The 22371-nt window shown below is 42.5% G+C and overlaps 4 protein-coding genes across 4 annotated transcripts; 2 read left to right on the plus strand and 2 right to left on the minus strand.

Moving 5' to 3' along the window:
• Window positions 1–650: 650 nt before the first annotated feature.
• LOC139662040 (trace amine-associated receptor 13c-like) lies at window positions 651–1935 on the plus strand. The gene is made up of 2 exons (XM_071540627.1): window positions 651–826; window positions 1116–1935. Exons 1-2 carry the CDS (start codon window positions 651–653, stop codon window positions 1933–1935), a joined length of 996 nt encoding a protein of 331 aa, XP_071396728.1.
• Window positions 1936–7637: 5702 nt separating this feature from the next.
• LOC139662038 (trace amine-associated receptor 13c-like) lies at window positions 7638–8873 on the minus strand. The gene is made up of 2 exons (XM_071540626.1): window positions 8698–8873; window positions 7638–8454 (listed from the first exon to the last, which is right to left on the minus strand). The coding sequence occupies exons 1-2, from the start codon at window positions 8871–8873 to the stop codon at window positions 7638–7640; spliced, it is 993 nt and encodes a 330-aa protein (XP_071396727.1).
• A 4463-nt stretch (window positions 8874–13336) lies between these two features.
• LOC139662041 (trace amine-associated receptor 13c-like) lies at window positions 13337–14580 on the minus strand. The gene is made up of 2 exons (XM_071540628.1): window positions 14408–14580; window positions 13337–14153 (listed from the first exon to the last, which is right to left on the minus strand). Exons 1-2 carry the CDS (start codon window positions 14578–14580, stop codon window positions 13337–13339), a joined length of 990 nt encoding a protein of 329 aa, XP_071396729.1.
• Window positions 14581–19140: 4560 nt separating this feature from the next.
• Window positions 19141–20339, plus strand: LOC139662042 (trace amine-associated receptor 5-like). The gene is made up of 2 exons (XM_071540629.1): window positions 19141–19316; window positions 19520–20339. The coding sequence occupies exons 1-2, from the start codon at window positions 19141–19143 to the stop codon at window positions 20337–20339; spliced, it is 996 nt and encodes a 331-aa protein (XP_071396730.1).
• The last annotated feature ends 2032 nt before the right edge of the window (window positions 20340–22371 follow it).

Below are 22371 nucleotides of genomic sequence, written 5' to 3' on the forward strand. Positions count from 1 at the left end.
AAAATCATTGCTGATTTTGTTATTTTCATAGGATTTGTTGATGGTAAGAAATGCATTGAAAAACACCAGCGTTATCCTTTAATACTGGTCTACTCATCATTTTTGTAAGCCCATATAGTCATATGTCTCAAATTCAAGCAAGCTTGGAATTCTGTCCATCAGATGAGGCCTATTGATACCGTCTGACATCTGGAGCACTATTCTTTAATTCTCATTTAAGTCAATTCTAAATTTGATTTATATCATACACCATCTATAACTAATCACACTACAGTGTTCTCCTCCTCCTCCTTCCACACAAACTGTAACATAGTCCCTGGCATATCAATGTAAAAGGTAACACAGACACCTAAGCTACTGTACATTACTACCATGAATTATGCTACTAGCATGGTTGACAATGCTTGTCAGCATAGAAGGGATTGGGAAGGAAGAAGAAGTGAAAGGAAAGGAGAGAGAGGTGATTAATTGATGTAAAAAAGAGAGAGCTTAGAGAGTGATGAAGATGAAATGAAGAGGGTGATACAGAAAGTGCGAGCAAGAGGAAGGAAGGGAGGGGAGGGAGGAAAGAGATAAATTAGCTGTATGATAGAGAGCTTAGTCAAAAGCTGCCACACCTCAGCAGCTTCTCCTCTCCTCCTCTCTCTCTGATGATGGAGACCCTGGAAGGAGGTGAACTCTGCTTTCCACAGCTCCTCAACACTTCCTGTAGGAAGCCGAAGCATCCTCGCTTCAAGGCCATGCTCCTCTACATTCTGCTGTCCTCCGTCTCTCTGCTCACCGTGGTTCTCAACCTGCTGGTCATCATCTCCATCTCCCACTTCAGGCAGAGATATACTTCTCAGCATAGCCTAAAATCTTTTTATATTTTTTTTTAAGTATGAACAGTTAGACATGCAAGAAGAAATGGCTTTGGGGTAGTACATAGAAGTCGTCACATCTAGTCGTTGATAAGTACATTATGGTTTGGTAAAGCTTTAATTCTTGTTTTTAGTCATACTGCTACTTTGACTACTACTCCCACTACTGCAACTAATAATATAACTGCTTTCTTCGACAGCCAAAATACTATTGATGAATGTTAAATGTTAAATGATAATATTCTCCCACTCCAGGCAGCTACACACCCCCACCAACCTCCTCCTCCTCTCCCTGGCTGTCTCAGACTTCCTAGTGGGCCTCCTGCTGATGCCGGTTGAAATCCTCCTCATGGAGTCTTGCTGGTTTCTGGGTGACCTCATATGTGCTATCTTTTACTATGCTTCCTTTATTATTATCTCTGCCTCCGTAGGAAACATGGTGCTCATATCAGTCGACCGCTATGTGGCTATTTGTGACCCTCTGCGTTACCCCACCAAAATCACTCAGAGAAGAATTAAAATCTGTGTTTGTCTGTGTTGGGTCTGTTCTGTTTTCTATGGCAGTCTGATTCAAAAAGATCTCCTGAAACAACCAGGTAGGTATAATTCCTGTGCTGGAGAGTGTGTGGTTGTCATTAGTTATATAGCAGGAGCTGTTGACCTTGTTATGAACTTTATTGTTCCCATTACTGTCATCATAGTTCTGTATGTGAGAGTATTTGTGGTGGCTGTGTCTCAGGCTCGTGCCATGCGATCCCACATTGTGGCTGTCACACTCCAGCGTTCAGTGACTGTAACTGCTGAGAAATCGGAGATGAAAGCAGCCAGGATTCTTGGTATTGTCATAGCTGTGTTTCTAATGTGTTTCTGTCCATATTACTATCCCTCTCTTGCAGGCCAGGATACCTCAAGCAGTGCTTCATATTCAGCCTTTGTGATCTGGCTGCTTTATTGTAACTCCTGTCTAAACCCTGTGATCTATGCCTTTTTCTACCCCTGGTTTAGAAATACTGTTAAACTCATTGTTACACTTCAGATACTGCAGCCTGACTCCTGTGAGGCCAAAATACTGTAGAGATGCTGTGGAGTGACATAATAACTTTTCTATGAAGGCGGAAATGTATTTTTTCCTGTTGCTGAGTCAATGAATTCAAAAGACCAAACACAAGTTTGGACAGACAGAGGAAAATATATTTTGGTAAAACACACAGTGAAATTGTATGGAACCACATTGTGAAGAACTGTTCATTCTATGTAAATAAGATGAGCTGTAATATATTTTGTAAAGTGCAACAGCATGATTTGAAGTAAAATGGAAACATTTCTTGTCCTCATGTTGTTGAATGGAACTTGTCTGCCTTGTTTCCACAACAGGGCCAAACAGGGCTAGTCAGGGTTAGCCATCATTTATGTCACTGATTTTCCCCAAAACACCACCTCTGTGATTCTTTTCCATCTTAGTGCAAACAGAGATGATTGGTCAGGTGGGCTTTAGTTCCATATTATTTTTCTGAATTGGTTTTCTCATTGTTCTAATCATTCATAAGCACCATTAAAATCATTTAGGTAAACACAGACATAATACAGAGGTAGATACAACAGAATCACAGAACAACAGCATCATTGTTTATTGTTTGTTACACATGGATACAAAATACGGGATACAAGGTGTGCAATGTAATGAGTAAACATAAATAAAGCTGCAGAAATTGTGGTCTGTGTCTCCCTCTGCTGTTCTTAGTGAGTTTTACATATAGAACATAACCTGCCATCCTTTCATTGTTCATGATTTGCCATTTATTATTGTCCGATTCACAGTCCTAAATGTCTTTAAATATTTGTGTAACCCAGCTTCCTAATCTATAGCTAGGACCTTGCTAGTGGGGTAAAACACATAACAACAGTACTAATATACTAGTAAACAATAACATATCAATAATCGTATACTACTTTATGACAGATCCCAGATCTTATGAGTTATTAGCCATAATGTACTATGCCAGTTTGATATGAACCAGTTAAAACCAAATCTCAGCCTCATGACTGCATGCTTACGAAATTTGATGAAATTCAACCAATCAGTTTAGGAGGCACGACGTCTTGTCTTATGTGGCACCTCATATTGGATTATTTCAAAATGCCATAGCAGACATGGTTCCTCACCTGTACTGATCATTAGGATCATTATGAGAGTTATGGTAACGGCCAAGTTCCAGCCAAGCTTTAATTAGTCAAACATTTGGCATGTCTTAAATATTATGCCCAACAGTTAAAAGTTAGCATGCTGGATCAATTTGGGACAAAATTCTGTAGAGGCTTTGCAGTTGCGTCACAAATCTGCAGGCAACCAGAGCTGGCATCATCATGAAGGTCCAGTTGAGAATTGGCTGTGCAAAAATAAAGTATACAACAACACAAAGAAAGATATCTGAAAAAACATTGTTGTGGTGTGGCTGTAGACTCATTATATGTAAATAAGTGAATAGTCTGAAAAGGTCTAGTTTCCAAAGTTAGGTTACTGTGACACAGGAAATTATCTTGTCTTTAGTTCTAGTCTCTACTCAACTCTAGGAGTTGTAGCTTGAGAGGAATCAGCTCCGTTAAAGTGATCAAACGGTTGTTTTTTTCTTTGTTAGTGAGCTAACTATTGTGCAGGCAAATTTAGCAAAGCAACTGATATCAGTGAATACTGGACACTAATAAAATTAGCTTCAACTATATATGTTAACTAGCACAGATCAGATGTGTTAACAACACGTGTCAAGAACATGGTGACAGCCAGATACTAAGTTAATTAGCAAAAAAGCTGACATTATTTAAACACAAAATCGATCAGATGTCAGATGATCTTCTCCAGTAAGTATCAGCATAGAAATGACCAATGTCTGTAGAATTCTGTTGAGATTACCAAGTTTTACGCTTAGAAATGCAATCAGGTGTTCACAGGCACTGTTGCCAACAGCTGAGGATCTCCAATATGGCTGCCGATTCTGATGTAACACATTACATCAGAATCGGCAGCAATAGGACAGCCATAGTAAAACCTGGCAAACTCTGTCCATCAATGGCTTTGAATGTACTCTTTTTTGTGTTCCTGAACATATATACGATTAAACAGATGCTTTTATCAAACGTGGCTTCTGCATTTTTAGTATGTTTGAACCCAGTGGGAATGGAACCTCTCAACCTGGCAGTGTTGGCGCCTTGCTCTGCCCATTGAACCACACAGGGCACAGAGAACCTGAGAATTGTTGTTGTTTTTGTTGTTGTTAATGTACTGTTCCTGTGTTGCTCCACCTACGTCAGCCTGAGCCTAGAGTGATAGTGATAGAGTGATAATTCATGCACCACACATACACTTACTTTATACAGTATTATTTATCTATTCTCCCGGTTCTCGTTGGATTTTACAATTTTAGATTTTCTACTTTTACCTGATCTTAGCACCATCTTTTATTTCTTGTATTTTTCACAGTTGTAAATCAGTACAAACGGCTGAGTTATTTTATAAGGGCCCGAGCACGACTTCATGCGAAGCCCTATTGTATTTTTAGGGCCCGAGCACGACTTCGTGCGAAGCCCTATTGTATTTCGTTTGTGGAATTATTATTTTTCCTCCGAAAGAATCAAATTTTTGAGGGGCTAAATGTGCTCGAAAAGTTGCGAAACTTTGCACACGCGTCAGAAGTGGTGAAACATTATATATTTTATGGGTCTTGCGCATGGGCGTGGCAAAACGGCCCGATAGCGCCCCCTACAAAATTTCAACGGAGTAGCCCTCGCCATACGTTTGTCCTAGACGTACGAAACTTGGTAGGCACGTGTATCATATCCAGACTTAAAAAAAAAGTCTGGTGGCACCATGCGCCTAAAACCAACAGGAAGTCGGCCATTTTGAATTGATTGTGACATTTTTGGGCATTTTTGGCCATTTGCAGGGGTCGTACTTTAACGAACTCCTCCTAGGCGGTTGATCGGATCCACGTCAAATTTGGTCAGCGAGTATAAATGACCTGGACGATGAAAAGTTATCAAAAGCTTGAGTTTTCGTCATGCGGCGTGGGCGTGGCGAGGCGGCGAATTTCCTTGTTTCGCCACGAAACAGGAAGTGGGTTGTAACACCACTGTACATGGTCAAATCTGGCCCAAACTTCACATGTTTGATGAGAGTCGAGGCCTGAACACATCTACATGCCGATATTCGGTTATAGTCATAGCGCCACCTACTGGCGACAGGAAATACCATGTTTTAAACTTTGTGGTGCTTCTCGTAGCGGGTTGACCAGATCCACCTCAAATGTGGTCAGAAAAGCCGTAGGACCTTGATGACGCTTAGTGGTGAAGATCTTGAGCTTTCATCAGACGACGTTGCCCTGGCGGCGCGGCGAATTTTGATGTTTCGCCATGAAACAGGAAGCTGCGTTAACTTGAGTTTACATTGTCCAATCTGCACCAGATTTCACATGCTGGTCCAGAGTCCAGGCCTGAGGACATCTACAGGCCAGTTAGGAGTCATAGGCATTGCGCCACCTACTGGTGACACGAAACAGGAAGTGGGTTGTAACGCGACTGTGCATGGTCAAATCTGGCCCAAACTTCACACGTTTGACTAGAGTCCAGGCCTGAGGACATCTACATGCCGATATTCGGTTATAGTCATAGCGCCACCTACTGGCAACAGGAAATGACATGTTTTAAACTTTGCTGTGCTTCTCCTAGCGGGTTGACTAGATCCACCTCAAATGTGGTGAGAAAAGCCGTAGGACCTTGATGACGCTTAGTTCGGAAGATCGGAAGCTTTCGTTGAACAGCGTTGCCATGGCAGAACGGGGAATTTCGATGTTTCGCCAAGAAACAGGAAGCGGCGTTAACTTGAGTTTACACTGTCCGATCTGCACCAGATTTCACATGCTGGACAAGAGTCCAGGCCTGCAATATTCAGTTATAGTCATAGCGCCACCTACTGGCAACAGGAAGTTGTGTGAACTTGAGTGTACATTGTCCAATCTGCACCAGATTTCACATGCTGGACAAGAGTCCAGGCCTGAGGACATATACAGGCCAATTGGGAGTCACAGTCATTGCGCCACCTACTGGCAACAGGAAGTAAGCCTTGTGCGACAATCACCACATGATTTACATGGAATTTTCATGGTGTGGGCCACGTCAACCGGTCGGTGTCCGGTAACGCCGCGACTGCAGCACACCCCGACTGCAGCACACCCCGACTTGCACACAGCTGCGAGGGCCCGCTCATCACTGCTTGTTTTACTTTATTTTTCGCTCATTGAAGCCAACAGTTCAATGGTGCTTCAAAGCATGAATTGTACCGCCCCGCTTCCCAAGTTATCTCCGCCACACTGCTCTGGTTGCTGCTACCTAACTGCTAGGGTTGCCTCCCTCTCCCTGGAACTGGTAACACTGAACCATGAAGAGTAAAGTAGAGTTTCTCCAGTCTGAGGTGCTGCTTTACATCTCTCATCCACAAAGTTTGAGTGGGCGGTTGTAGATTCCTCCAATTTAGAAGAATCAGCCTGCTAGTAAAGTTACAAATGCTATTACTACATATTTAGCTCCTGTAAAAGAAATATCTCCTCCTTGGGCACGGAATTAGGCAGTCATGGGAATGGGTTCTACTGTCTACCAAAGAATATCTGATATCGTTTAAAAAATACAGTTCTAATAGTTGGATAATTTTGGGCAGTGGCAAAACATATGGGCCAGAAAGGCAGGCAGCAAACCACACCGATCATAAGTAGAGTAATACATCGGGATACATTCTGGCAAGCTTCACTTTTAGAAAAGTGAAGGCGATTAAACACCTTAAACTGCACCAGCCCATGCCTAGCACAGATTGATGGTGAATGTATACCTTCCAGACAATCAGTCCACTGCTCCTCTGTTATATTCACTCCTAGATCTGCCTCCCAGGCAGATTTAAAAATGTCTGGGTTTTGCAAACTAGACAAATGATCATACAAAAGATATATGACAGCTTTGGATTGGATTCCATGGGTAAGTTACCAGGCATTTGGGGAAAAGAGGTAGTGTTGGGTTTAATAAAATTGGGGATTTGGAGGAATCTGAAGTGAGTTAAAAAAATTAAATTAAATTAAGTTAAATTTAGGACACAACTGTTCAAAAGAGAGAAATATTCCATCTATATCATATTATCAACAACATTGTGTTTCCATAGGTCAGATGATGCAACAATTATGAGAGGAAGAAAAGAATAGTTGGGGAACAGAGGGGCAAGAGGTGAGTTACCCTGCCATGAAAAACAAAACTTTTCGACCATATTTTAAGAGATTGTGTTTACCTAAATAATTGTAATGGTGCTTATGAATGATTAAGACAAAGAGAAAACCAACTGAGAAAAATAATGTCAAACTGTGGCCCTGACGACCAGTCATCTTTGATTGCTACAAGATGAAAAAGCATCGCCGAGGAGGTATTTTGGGGAAAACTGTGACATACATGATAAGTAAACCCTGTCTAGCCCTGTTTGGCTGCATTGTGGAAACCCGGCAGGCAAGTTCCATTCAACAACATGACAACATATTACTTGTAATCAGTTATGCTTTACAAAACATATCTTAACTCTCCTAATTTACATAGAATTAATAATTCATTATTGGGTACATACAAATTGATCGTGTGTCTTTGCAAAATAAATTTTCTTGTGTCTCTCCAAGCTTTTGTTTCGTCTTTTGAATACGTTGAGTCAATATTCTATTCATAGAAAAGGTCTCATTTAAATCACTTCACAGCATCCTTCTACAGTATGTTGGCCTCACAGGAGTCAGGCTGCAGTATCTGAAGTGTAACAATCAGTTTAATAGCTTTTCGAAACCAGGGGTAGAAAATGGCATAGATCACAGGGTTTAAACAGGAGTTAAAATAAAGCAGCCAGACCCCAAAGGTCGAATATGAAGCATCGCTTGAGGTGTCCTGGCCTGCAAGAGAGGGATAGTAATATGGACAGAAACATATTAGAAAAACAACTATGACAATACCAAGAGTCCTGGCTGCTTTCCTCTCAGATTTCTTAGCAGTTACAGTCACTGAACGCTGGAGTGTGACAGCCACAATGTGGGATCGCATGGCACGAGCCTGAGACACAGCCACCACAAATACTCTCATATACAGAACTACGATGACAGTAATGGGAGCAGTAAAGGTAAAAAGAAAGTCAATAGCTCCTGTGATGTAGTTAACGACAACCACACACTCTCCATAGCAGGAATTGTACCTGTTTGGTTGTCTCAGGAAATCCTTTAGTATCAAACAGTTGTACAGAACAGAAAAGACCCAACACAGACAAACACAGATTTTAACTCTTGTCTTAGTGATTGTGGTGGGGTAACGCAGAGGGTCACAAATAGCCACATAGCGGTCGACTGATATGAGCACCATGTTTCCAACTGAGGCAGAGATAACAATGAAGGAAGCATAGTAAAAGAGAGCACACATGAAGTCCCCCAGAAACCAGCAGGCCCCTATGAGGAGGATTTCAACTGGCATCAGGAGGCCATTGATGAAGTCTGAGACAGCCAGGGAGAGGAGGAGGAGGTTGGTGGGAGTGTGGAGCTGCCTGGAGTGGGAGAATTTCTTTAAAAGTAGTAATGGCCTCAAAAATAGTGTTACCATTAGTAGTAGTATGTTTCATGCAGGATGTCATTAATGATCATAAGCATTATTAAAATTCCTGAATGTATTCATCAAAGGCCTAAACGTGACATCACATCTACAAACTAGCCCAAAACCATCTCTTCTTATAAGTATAAGTGTTAATATTTAGCAATATAAAAATATTTTAGTCTATGCTGAGAAGTACCTGAAGTGGGAAATGGAGATGATCACCAGTAGGTTGAGAGCCACAGTGAGCAGAGAAATGGAGGACAGCAGAATGTAGAGGAGCATGACTTCGAAGCGAGGACGTATCGGCTTCCTGCAGGAAGTGTTGAGGAGCTGTGGAAAGCAGAGTTCACCTCCTTCCAGGGTCTCCATCATCAGAGAGAGAGGAGGAGAGGAGAAGCTGCTTAGGTCTGGCAGCTTTCTGACCAAAGCTCTCTATCATACAGCTGATTTATTTCTTTCCTCCCTCCCCTCTTGCTCTCACTTTTTGCATCATCCTCTTCATCACCATCTTCATCACTCTCTTCTCACTCTCTCTGTTTCACACCACTTCATCACCTCTCTCTACTTTCCTTTCCCTTCTCATTCCTTCCCAATCCCTTCTGCGCTGACAAGCTCAGCATTGTCTACAATGTTAGTACCTTAATTTATGGTGGTAATGTAGCTTTGGTGTGTGCGTTACCTTTTACATTGATATGCCAGGGACCATGTTAAGATTTGTGTGGAAGGAGGAGGAGAACACTGTAGTGTGAGTAGTTACAGATGGTGTATGATATCAATCAAATTTAGGATTGACTTCAATGAAAACTAGAAGGGCACTCGGAGAGCGCAGACCTCCACCAAGGTTCGTACTATTATTGCTTGTTCGTGAGTCGGATCCGGATCCGTTCCCAAATTTACCACAAAGTTTCATGAAAATCGGGCCAGTAGTTTTTCCGTAATCCTGCTAAAAGACAAACAAACAGACAAACAAAGAAACAAACGGCACCAAAAACATAACCTCCTTGGCGGAGGTAATTAACGAATGGTGTTCCAGATGTCAGACAGTATCAATAGGCCTCATCTGATGGTACAGAATCCCAAGCTTGCTTGAATTTGAGATATATACGGGCTCACAATTATGAGTAGACCAGTATTAAGCCCATTAAGTCACAATTACAGTTGAGAGTTGAGCAATGGAAGACATGAATCAGCAATCAGGTAGGCAGTGAAGGGGTGACAGCTTAATTACCTGAGAACACTGACTTACAAAGAATACTGAATGACGGAATTGTCAAGGGCTGACACAAAATTGCAAATGCTGAGTCACTTAACACAGGGACACCGCAATAAAGTAAATGATGTGTATAGTGTTGTGTAGTTGAATGGGTATGGTGGACTATGTGTGGTGCATCAATGATGCTCAGTGAATGATGACCATACATACGGCAGAACCAGCGGAGGTGGGTCCCATGGTAGGTGACGAACACGGAGACAAGCCATTTGTGTTTGTCTACAGGGCACGGACAGTTGTTCGAGCTCCGGTGCTTGTTCAAAGTTGAGCTCAGCAGGGCCACAAATCTGGAGAGAGCACATAGAATGCAGCACTCAGCAAGGCTGGTGAACACCAAGCACACTACAATGGAACTGAACTGAAGAGTAGTTGTGGGGGTCACTCTAGGCTCACGCTGACCCTCGCTGCAGATTGCAGTCAGCCCAGTATACAGTAGCAGATTTACTGGCAGGCAGGGGCCACAGGCACACTGGAGTTGTGTGTGGGTCAAGCAAATGGCAATCTCGGAACCCATCATCTATCGGTCTGACAACGATTAGACTCTGGGGGCGATGGCCAATATTTTGGGGTTTCCGGTGTAGGGTTAGTTAGTCCGATTAGCAACTTGAGACGCGAGAGTCGAACGTTTCTCTACACAATACACAAACATCAATACTTTTTGTAGGTGTTTTAGGTCCAGGCGACATTTCGTCTAATCTCTATAAACAGATATCTGCATATAAGATCGGACTGTAAACAATGACCGGTGCACGGAAGAGGAAGTCTTGGCCCAGATGTCCGCTGGCTACACTGGAAACCCCCAAAAATTGGCCGTTGCCCCAGAGTCTAATCGTCGTCAGACCGATGGGTTCCGAGATTGAGCAAATGGAGTCTTTGCAGAAAAGCACTCTTCACCGCTTCTAACAATGAAGTAGTTTCTCTATTTGGCTTGTGGAGCTGATGCTGATGGACACGAGTCCGTAAGAGACAAAGTGTTTGGGAGACATTGTTTAGACTCACTTAGGACGTTGTGGTATATGCCTGTAACTGCATAATATATCATACCAGTAGGTGGCAGTGTAACCCCTGACTAGTTAAGGCAGAACGGCTGTATGAGGCACTAGAGTACATGCTGCTGAGTAAAAAGACATCTCCTCTGATATACACCTGCTTGCCATCTTCTTTTGACATACATACACAACATATTGGTGACGAGGATGGCTCTGCTTGGTATATAATCACCATGGATTTGAATGTTTGACAACTATGTGCTTGCTCTTGCCAACAGAATGGAGGATAGAGGGAAGTGCGCTCTACTGATCTACAAAACTGGCGCGGAGGCCCAGTGCATTTTCTATACTTTGACAGTATAGAAAATGCACTGGATGCAATTTGTTGCATATATTAAAAGATCTGAGTTTCCTAACAAAGTACAGCCTACTCTGACATTTTTTGTGTGCTGCCTCTGTATTAACAGACCTGTCCAACTTGTTGTCAATGTGCACCAACCAAAAATGTATAGAACTTCACAACCTCCACCTCAGCATCCTGAATGGACACAGGTGTCACAGAGCTCTTTTTCCTTCTAAATTCCAGAATAAGTTCTGGACAAATGGGCAGAGCAAGGCACCAACACTGCCGGGGTCAGAGGTTCTGTTCCCACTGGGTTCAAACTAAAAATGCAGCAGCCACTTTTGTTCCTCAGCTGTTAGCAACAGTGCCTGTGAACAGATGGTTGCATATCTAAGTATAAAACGTGGCCAATTCTGTGCTGATACTGGAAAAGATCATCTGACATCTGATCAATTTTGTGTTTAAATAATGGCAGTTTTTAGCTAACTAACCTTAGTATCTGGTACCTATCACAATATCCTTGACAGATCAGATGTGTTATTAACACATCTGATCTGCACTTGCTAAATTTGCCTGCACAATAGTTAGCACGCTAACAAAGAAAAAACAACATCCGTTTGTTCACTAACGGAGCTGATTCCTCTCAAGCTACAACTCGTAGTGTTGAGTAGTAGACTAGAACTAAAGGCAAGATAGTTTCCTGTGTCACAGTAACCTAACTTTGGAAACTAGACCTTATTAGACTATCCACTTATTTACTTATAATATTAATGAGTCTGCAGCCACACCACAACTATTTTTTTTTCAGATATCTTTCTTTTTGTTGCCCGGTTGTTGTATAGTTAGAGATTATTTTTGCACAGCCAATTCTTAACTGGACCTTCATGATGATGCCAGCTCTGGTTGCCTGCAGATTTGTGATGCAACTGCAAAGCCTCTACAGAATTTTGTACCAAATTGATCCAGCATGCTCACTTTTAAGTGTTAGGCATAATACTTAAGACATGCCGAATGTTTGACTAATTAAAACTTGGCTGGAACTTGACCATTACCATAACTCTATCATAGTTTGTCCACCCATAATGATCCTTGTCAGTACAGGTGAGGAACCATGTCTGCTATGGCATTTTAAAATAATCCAATATGAGGTGCCACATAAGACAAGACTTTGTACCTCCTAAACTGATTGGTTGAAATCAGTTTAACTTTCGTAAGCATGCAGTCATGACGCTGAGATTTGCTCTGGGCCATGGATTAGTCAATATCTAAAGTTTGGTTTTAGCTGGTTCATATCAAACTGGCATAGTACATTATGGCTCATAACTCATAAGAACAAATAAATAACAAGCACAAGTATAACTGCAGATCTAATACTAGTCAGAATACTGCCAGGTCACTTCAGCCCAGAGCATACACCTTTAAATAGACTGGAGGGTTGCATTATTGACCATTTTAGTTATGGTATCTGGGATCTGTCATAAAGTAGTATAGGATTATTGATATGTTATTGTATACTAGTATATTAGTACTGTTGTTATGTTTTGTACCCCACTAGCAAGGTCCTAGCTATAGATTAGGAAGCTGGGCTACACAAATATTTAAAGACATTTAGGACTGTGAATCGGATAATAATAAAGTTTTGTTCTATATGGCAAGTTTTGTTCTATATGAAAAACTCACTAAGAACAGCAGGGAGAGACAGAGACCACAATTTCTGCAGCTTTATTTAATGTTTACTCATTACATTGCACACCTTGTATCTCATATGTTTATAACCATGTGTAACAAACAATAAACAATGATGCTGTTGTTATATCTACCTCTGTATTATGTCTGTGTTTACCTAAATGATTTTAATGGTGCTTATGAATGATTAAAACAATGAGAAAACCAATTGAGAAAAATAATATGGAACTGAAGCCCACTTGCAAGATGGAAAAGAATCACAGAGGTGGTGTTTTGGGGAAAATCAGTGACATAGATGATGACTAAACCCTGACTAGACCTGTTTGGCCCTGTTGTGGAAACCAGGGAGACGAGTTCCATTCAACAAATTGAGGAAAATAAATGTTTCCATTTTACTTGAAATCATGCTGTTGTATTTTACAAAATAAATACAGCTCATATAAATTACATAGAATGAATAATTCATCACAATGTGGTTACATACAAATTCAGTGTGTGTTTTACCAAAATATATTTGTCTCTGATCTGTCCAAGCTTCGCAGCCTCTCTACAGTATGTTGGCCTCACAGGAGTCAGGCTGCAGTATCTGAAGTGTAACAATGAGTTTAACAGTATTTCTAAACCAGGGGTAGAAAAAGGCATAGATCACAGGGTTTAAACAGGAGTTACAATAAAGCAGCCAGATCATAAAGGCTAAATATGAAGCACCGCTTGAGGTATCCTGGCCTGCAAGAGAGGGATAGTAATATGGACAGAAACACATTAGAAACACAACTACAACAATACCAAGACTCCTGGCTGCTTTCATCTCAGATTTCTTAGCAGTTACAGGCACTGAACGCTGGCGTGTGACAGCCACGATATGGGATCGCATGGCACGAGCCTGAGACACAGCCACCACAAATACTCTCATATACAGAACTATGATGACAGTAATGGGACCAATAAAGTTCACAAAAAGGTCAACAGCTCCTGCTATATAGTTAATGACAACCACACACTCTCCAGCGCAGGAATTATACCTGCCTGGTTGTTTCAGGTGATCCTTTAGAATCAGACTGCTATAGAAAGCAGAAAAGACCCAACACAGACAGACACAGATTTGAACTCTTCTCTGAGTGATTTTGGTGGGGTAACGCAGAGGGTCACAAATAGCCACATAGCGGTCGACTGATATGAGCACCATGTTTCCAACTGAAGAAGAGGTCACAATAAAGGAAGCATAGTAAAAGAGAGCACACATGAAGTCCCCAAGTAACCAGCAGGCCCCTATTTGGAGGATTTGACCTGGCATCAGGAGACCAACGATGAAGTCTGAGACAGCCAGGGAGAGGAGGAGGAGGTTGGTGGGGGTGTGGAGCTGCCTGGAGAGGGAGAATTTCATTAATAGTAGTAGTGGTAGTCTACCATTGTTATATCACAGTATATCACAGGTAACTAGTGTTACCATTAGTTGTAGTAGTAATAATAATAATAGAAATAGTAGTATGTCTAATGAAAGATATCACAAATGTAAAGCGTTGTAAGCATTATCAAAATTCCTGAATGTATTTATCACAAGTCTTTATGTGACATATATTGTAAATATTTTAGTCTATGCTGAGAAGTATAACTCTGCCTGTAGTGAGAGATGGAGATGATGACCAGCAGGTTGAGAGCCACAGTGAGCAGAGAGATAGAGGATGTCAGAATGTAGAGGAGCATGGCCTCAGAGTGAGGACGCGACTTCTTGCAGGAAGTGTTGAGGAGCTGTGGAAAGCAGAGTTCACCTCCTTCCAGGGTCTCCATCATCAGAGAGAGAGGAGGAGAGGAGAGGCTGCTGAGTTCTGGCAGCTTTCTGACCAAAGCTCTCTATCATACAGCTGATTTATCTCTTTTCTCCCTCCCCTCCCCTTCACCCTCTAACAGGGCTCTATTGGCTTAGGGGGCGAAGCTCGATGACTTCACTCCCTGCCGAGACACTGTCGTGGAATTCTTCAAGAAACACTCAGTTGACTGCTGTTGATTATGCTTTATTTTATGTGCATGGGAGAAGACCATTGCCGTGGCAACTTAAAGAATCTCTCTCACCGGATGCTATCAGTATTTATACTTGCGCGGGGGTGGAGCTAGTAGAGGAAGTAGAATCTTACATACAACCAGCCTGCAGTGACACCTACAGGCAGAGTGGCACACAGCATACACACAATTCTTCCACAACACTAACACAAACAACATGCTGTGTCATAGCCTGGATTGAATGTAACAATGCAATAGGTCAGCCAAATATGGTTCCGCTCACACCCATGTCTATAGAATGGGGGGCGTGGCTGAAGGAGGATCCCTACCCACCAACACATAAGCCTGTGATATGTCCTCACAGAGCCAGTGGGCGAGTCTCTGCTTTGACAGGGGCTTGCCAGCCACACTGTCCGCATAGCACACAAAAAGCTGCTGTGTGCGCCTTACTGTGGCTGTGCGTTCACATAATGTGCCAACGCACACATGGGACATAAACGGTGCAGCCTCTCCTCTCTCTCCTCACCATGATGATGAGGATAGAAAGCCTCCAGCTGAATCGTCCTAGACCGAAAATAACTATTGATGTTCTTGGGTGCAAAAGACAGATTCTGTCTGAGTGTGGCGCCACTCAGGTCCCCACGTATCAGCAAACAGCTGGGATGGACCGAAAGAGCGCACAAGTCACTCACTCTCTTAGCTGAGGTCAAAGCAAGCAGTAGAGCTGTCTTGACCGACAACAGCTTAAGAGAAGTCTGCCTAAGTGGTTCAAAAGGCTCCTTAGAAAGAGCCTCCAAGACCAAAGGCAGCTCCCACTGGGGGGCGGTGGAATGCACCACTGGGCATTTTCTCCTAGCCCCCTGGAAAAAACTCTTCATGAGGGGGTGGCCGAAAACCGACCTCTCTCCAAACCCCTCATGGCAGGAAGAGATTGCCGACGCATACACTTTAATAGTGGAGTGTGCCAACCCCCTTTCCAGCAGGCACTGGAGGAAAGAGAGAACAGATCCAATTGAACTGTTCAAAGGATGTTCCGCTCCCCGCACCATTTTTGAAAGCCCAACCATTTAGCCTTGTAACTATCAATGGTGGATTGAGCCCTCGCGCCCTGGATTGTCTGCACCACATCTGCAGCCAGTCCTGGAGGCCAGCCTGGACTCCTTCTGAAGTCCACCACCAGCTCCTTGGTCTTCTTGGTTATCGCTCCGTTCGCCTGAGACAATGCCCCTCAAAACTGGGGAACTGTCCAGGGCGGGGCCACCAGCAGCTGTCTCATTTCTGCATACCACGGTGCCGTTGTGCGGTCCGGGGCTACCAGAATGAGCGACAGTCTCTCCACTCTCACTCTCGCCAGCAGGGGAGGAATGAGGCGGAGGGAAGGAAACGCATACAGCAGCTTTCCTTTCCATGGTGCGTGTCCGAATGCGTCCACCCCCAATGGGGGAGCATCTCGGGGAAACAGAGAGAACCACAGCGGACAGTGGGCGTTCTGCTGGGTGGCGAACAGGTCCACTTCCGCCTTCCCGAATCTGGACCAAATCCCGTCCACTATGTGGGGATGTAATCTCCATTCGGACTGCTCAGATTTCTTAGCAGTTACAGTCACTGAACGCTGGAGTGTGACAGCCACAATGTGGCTGTCACACTTTATTGGTCCCATTACTGATGACAGTAATGGGACCAATAAAGTTCACAACAAGGTCAACAGCTCCTGCTATATAGCTAATGACAACCACACACTCTCCAGCACAGGAATTATACCTGTCTGGTTGTTTCAGGAAATCCTTTAGTATCAAACAGGTGTAAAAAGCAGAACAGACCCAACACAGATAAACACAGATTTTAACTCTTCTCTGAGTGATTTTGGTGGGGTAATGCAGAGGGTCACAAATAGCCACATAGCGGTCAACTGATATGAGCACCATGTTTCCTACTGAGGCAGAGGTAACAATGAAGGAAGCATAGTAAAAGAGAGCACATATGAGGTCACCCAGAAACCAGCAGGACTCTGTACAGAGTATTTCACCTGGCATCAGCAGGAGGCCCACAAGGAGGTCTGAGACAGCCAGGGAGAGGAGGAGGAGGTTGGTGGGGGTGTGGAGCTGCCTGGAGAGGGAGAACTTCATTAATAGTAGTAGTGGTAGTCTACCATTTTTCATCAATTAAAATACCTAGATACTTGTATTGTGACATGTCACGGCAAACACAACCCTGGGAACATACTGTTATTGTTCAGAATATTAACACTCATTTCTGGGGCTTGCAGGGCTTGGTCGCCCGTGCATGCGATTCCCGGAGATGAGCATTCGGCTGCCAGGCTAAAAGTAAGGTATGTGGGCTTACCTGTTGTGTCCTAGCCCCGGCACCGATCCAGTGCTCGTCACTCGCCAGCTCACTCTCTGTGGTTCAACACCATTTGGCTTCGGTGCTCACTTACAGTTCATTTGTAGACATATAACAGGCAGACAATACTTGAAAACAAAACTCTGTTAGGAGAGGGGAAAACTTGGCGGACCCTCTGTCTCCGTCACGACACTCAAAATTGCCTTTCGAAAGACCCGAATGCTCACACCTGTTCGGAGTCTCCCCCTTTCAAACTTCCACCGGCCCCGTGATTAGGTAAGCCCGCCCCCTTAGCCTGACAGCCATGCAGGACAGCCAATAAGGAGATGGTGTGCCGTGACAGACATTAAGGCCGTTTCTCAAACCCAAGAATGCAAAGAACGGACTTGTGTTCTTGGGGAGAACATTCTTCCTAGTCGTTCTTGGAAGAACGAACTCGCGAGGTCACGAGCACACAGAACGCTGTTGACAGTTTGAGACAATGTGTTCTTGCTGGTATTGCGCAATACCCCCGGCACAGAGGCCGCCTGTAGTGCTCCAAAGTAACAGCCAGGCTTTATCACCCAAAACAATTGGTGTTGCGCGATACCCTAAGCTCAGCTGATGTACCACAACTGTACACTAACAATGTTGTCTATTTACAATAATAAAGCAACGATAGTCCCCTTTCATACTGCTTCTGTTGTTTATTATTATTATTATTATTTTTCAAAGTGCTTCTAAGTTTCATGAGAATTGTCTGTACATCACGAGCCAACGGCGGGAAAAAAAACCCGGTATAGGCTATTGTTTGTGGTTCAGATTTGATTTAAACAAGAATAAAGAATTAAGGTAAAATAACAACTGTATTAAGCACCGGGCAATGTTAGCAGCTACTGTCGGTATTCTTTACCGAGAAGCAGAAGAGGAGGCTGCGGAGCTGGGGAGGCGACAGCACCACCTTGTGGTGAAATCCTGGGGGAGAACCCTGAATGAATAGGATAAATTACTACAGTTTCCTTGTGCAATCAATGGGGAGTAGGTAAATAGAATAGCATAGAATTAATAACATAGGTAGTTTGATGATTTATTTGAGTAAATGAAATTACTATACACTCCGCACACTTACCTTATATCAAAAGAGGTTCACACTCACATTTGCAGATAAAACAAGTCTGATAAGCCTTGTACAATGAATCAAGTAAAGTTTATTTGTATAGCCCATTACATGTCTCATTGGGCTTTACAGGCCCACATTACAACACCCCCTGACCTTAACCTTCATGGAGATAAGGAAAAACATTGGTAGGAAAAAAAAAAAGAAATGGAAAAAACCTCAGAAGGGCAATTCAAAGAAGGATCCCCCCAACCACGATGGCCAGGAGTGCAATAGGTGCTGAGAGGGGTGGCTGATGATTAGCATAATACATGGAGAAGTATAAACAGGTAGAACGAGTAAGCAGCATAATACATGGAGCTAACAGGGCAATAGTAATATCCATCAAGTATGCCAGGAGAGTCATAGGCACAGCTACAGAATCAGATTTGTTTTATCTGCAAATGTGTCTGGACTAAATAAATATTTGTCTTTATACATCTGTTCATATTTTTTATGAAATATAAATAACCAGAATAGAATTAATGGAATACAAATGGAACAGACATTTTCATAATAGATATAACCCTAACCCTATTTTGGTGACAGAAGAGAGCAAAGGGATGGGTAAGGAGGGAGGAGGGATTGGGACAGAAGGAGGAGAGAGGAAGACTGGGGAGAAGACACATGAGGAAGAGAAGAGAAAGGACAGCAGAGAGAGTGATGATGATGAAGAGGATGATGCAGAGGAAGGGGGGTGGAGGGACATCAGTCTCTGAGAGGGAGGGAGAGAGTGAGAGAGAGAGAGAGAGAGAGAGAGAGAGAGAGAGAGGAAAGGAAATTAAGGGAATAGAGAAATAAATCAGCTGTATGATGGAGAGCTTTGGTCAGAATGCTGCCGCACTTCAGCAGCTTCTCCTCTCCTCCTCTCTCTGATGATGGAGACCCTGGAAGGAGGTGAACTCTGCTTTCCACAGCTCCTCAACACTTCCTGCAGGAAGCAGATGCATCCTCACTCTGAGGTCATGCTCATTTACATTCTGCTGTCCTCCATCTCTCTGCTCACCGTGTCTCTCAACCTGCTGGTCATCATCTCCATCTCCCACTACAGGTGGCCAAAGATTTTATCAATACAATTCAGACTTACAAAAACAAATGACTTATGGACCACAATTAGATGAGAATTAAAAAGTTGCTAAATACTGTTTTTCTATTTCCATAATGCTTGATATCTGCCATATCTAGTGATGAGATATACTACCGATGCAACAAATTAATACTATTAATGAATATATTGCTACTCTTTCACTTCAGTCAGCTCCACACCCCCACCAACCTCCTCCTCCTCTCCCTGGCTGTCTCAGACTTCCTCACTGGCCTTCTCCTGATACCGGCTGAAATCCTCTTCATAGTTAGCTGCTGGTTTCTGGGGGACTTCATATGTGTTCTGTATTACTTTGTGGCCTTTATCGTCATCTCTGCCTCAGTAGGAAACATGGTGCTTATATCAGTTGATCGCTATGTGGCTATTTGTGACCCTCTGTGTTACCCCACCAAAATCAGTCAGAGAAGAGTTAAAATCTGTGTTTGTCTGTGTTGGGTCTGTCCTGCTTTCTGTAGCGGCCTCCTTCTAAAGGATTTACTGAGGCAACCAGGAAGGGATAATTCCTGTGTTGGAGAGTGTGTAGTTGTCCTTAACTACATCGCAGGAGCTGTTGACCTTGTTTTCACCTTTATTGGTCCCATTACTGTCATCGTAGTTCTGTATATGAGAGTATTTGTGGTGGCTGTGTCTCAGGCTCGTGCCATGCGATCCCACATTGTGGCTGTCACACTCCAGTGTCCAGTGACTGTAACTGCTAAGAAATCTGAGAAGAAAGCAGCCAGGACTCTTGGTATTGCCGTAGTTGTGTTTCTAATATGTTTCTGTCCATTTTACTGTCTCTCTCTGGCAGGTCAGGACACCTTGACCACTATAATATCTGAAGCCTTTGTGATCTCTCTGTACTATTTTAACTCCTGTTTAAACCCTGTGATCTATGCCTTTCTCTATCCCTGGTTTAGAAAAGCTGTTAAACTCATTGTTACACTTCAGATACTGCAGCCTGACTCCTGTGAGGCCAACATACTGTAGAAGGATGCTGTGAAGTGATTTAAATGAGACCTTTTCTATGAATAGAATATTGACTCAACGTATTCAAAAGACTAAACAAAAGCTTGGAGAGACACAAGAAAATTTATTTTGCAAAGACACACAATCAATTTGTATGTACCCAATAATGAATTATTGATTCTATGTAAATTAGGAGAGTTAAGATATGTTTTGTAAAGCATAACTGATTACAAGTAATATGTTGTCATGTTGTTGAATGGAACTTGCCTGCCGGGTTTCCACAATGCAGCCAAACAGGGCTAGACAGGGTTTACTTATCATGTATGTCACAGTTTTCCCCAAAATACCTCCTCGGCGATGCTTTTTCATCTTGTAGCAATCATCATACTATAGAGAGGCTGTGGAGTGACTGAAACCAGACTTTTTGGTAACCCTTCATTTTACTGGTCCCTAACAACGTATGAAGTATTTCTAAGTAGATGTTAACAAAAAAAACTATTACATAGTAATGTGGCTAATAATTATACAACAACATATTTGCGTTCATATAATTACATAGTACCGGACCTGTAAAGTGAAGTGTGTCTATTTTCTACAATTCTGTAGTAATTCCAATGTATTTACATGGTACCGGACCTGTAAAATGAAGCATGTCTATTTTCTACAATTCAATAGTAATTGCGATGTATTTACATGGTACCGGACCTGTAAAGTGAAGCGGTGTATTTTCTACAATTCAATAGTAATTCCGATGTATTTACATGGTACCGGACCTATATTGTGGAGCGGGTCTATTTTCTACAATTCAATATCAATTCCTATGTATTTACCAGACCTGTAAAGTGAAGCGGGTGTAATTGGACAATAAATCATACAATGTGACCATGTTTATTTTCTTTATTGGCATTCAAATGGTACATTTAAACATACAGCAGCAGAGAAACAGGGAAAAAGAAATACAACAACATCATAAAAGAGTTGAAAGGATGCCGAGAGGAGAGATGAAACAAAATAAAACAAGTTACAAACAGGACAAATAAGACAGGAGAATTAAAAGAGATAAAATAGATAAGAGATAAAACATGAAAAACAGGAGAAATAAAAGATAGAACAGGGTAAAACGGGATGATGTGGCTCTCATCAGTGTGTTGGTCAAGGACATTTGGACACGTGGCTGTTGATGGACACACAATGGCTGTTTCCAGGATTGAACCTTTGACTTTTTGATGACAATATGGGCCTTCTAACCCTTCATTTCTTCCCTTCAACTGAAACCTAAACTTGGGTAATAATTAAATTACAATCATTTTTTGTAGGTTTAAATTGCTGGGGTCAATTTGACCCCAAACATAAAAGATGTTGGTAAAGGTTACAGTTCCAAGGTCTTGAAGTTACAGGGTTTACATTGGCATGATACTTGAATCTCACACCATCCGAGAACTGTGCTCCCTGGCAGGCATACACAAAGTCAGAACAAGCCCTTACCACCCTAGAGGGAATCCGGTAGAGTGCTACAACCGGTAGAGCGCTACAACCTTAGTATGTACCTTGAAGGAACCTTGAAGGATAAGGAGAAGACACACTGGCATGATTATGTATGACCTCTCACACATGCCTATAACTGTACAAAAAATTACGTCACAGGTTTCTCTCCATATGAATTCATATTTGGAAGACACCCTGGCTTCCTATAGACATAGCTTTTGGACCGCACTCCTGCCTATGGTTAGGCGCATGCGCAACTCACAGCTGAATTTCTCCAACCAGAAAGTTCAGTGTTTTGTATGTAGTAGAAATTAAAAGTTGGAAGACAATGTAAGCTCGTTTGCTAGCTTAACATGGGGAAGCTCTGCTAGCTTAGTCTATCATGCTAGCCTTATGGTTAAGCTTTTGTTGCTTTGAGCTTCTACAGTTCTGGTAATGTTTTGAGTTTATTAGCGGATTATTGATTGATTATTATTGCTTTAAAGACACTTTTTTTTTTTTCTTTTATGTCATGATGTGAGTACCGGGATAATATTGTTGGAATAGTGGAACTGATTAATATAATACT

The sequence above is a fragment of the Centroberyx affinis genome, unplaced genomic scaffold, assembly GCF_046629955.1.
Source record: "Centroberyx affinis isolate AG114_WGS23_722 - 3 ecotype Tasmania unplaced genomic scaffold, CSIRO-AGI_Caff_v1 ptg003699l_1, whole genome shotgun sequence".
In the NCBI taxonomy this organism is placed as follows: domain Eukaryota; kingdom Metazoa; phylum Chordata; class Actinopteri; order Beryciformes; family Berycidae; genus Centroberyx; species Centroberyx affinis.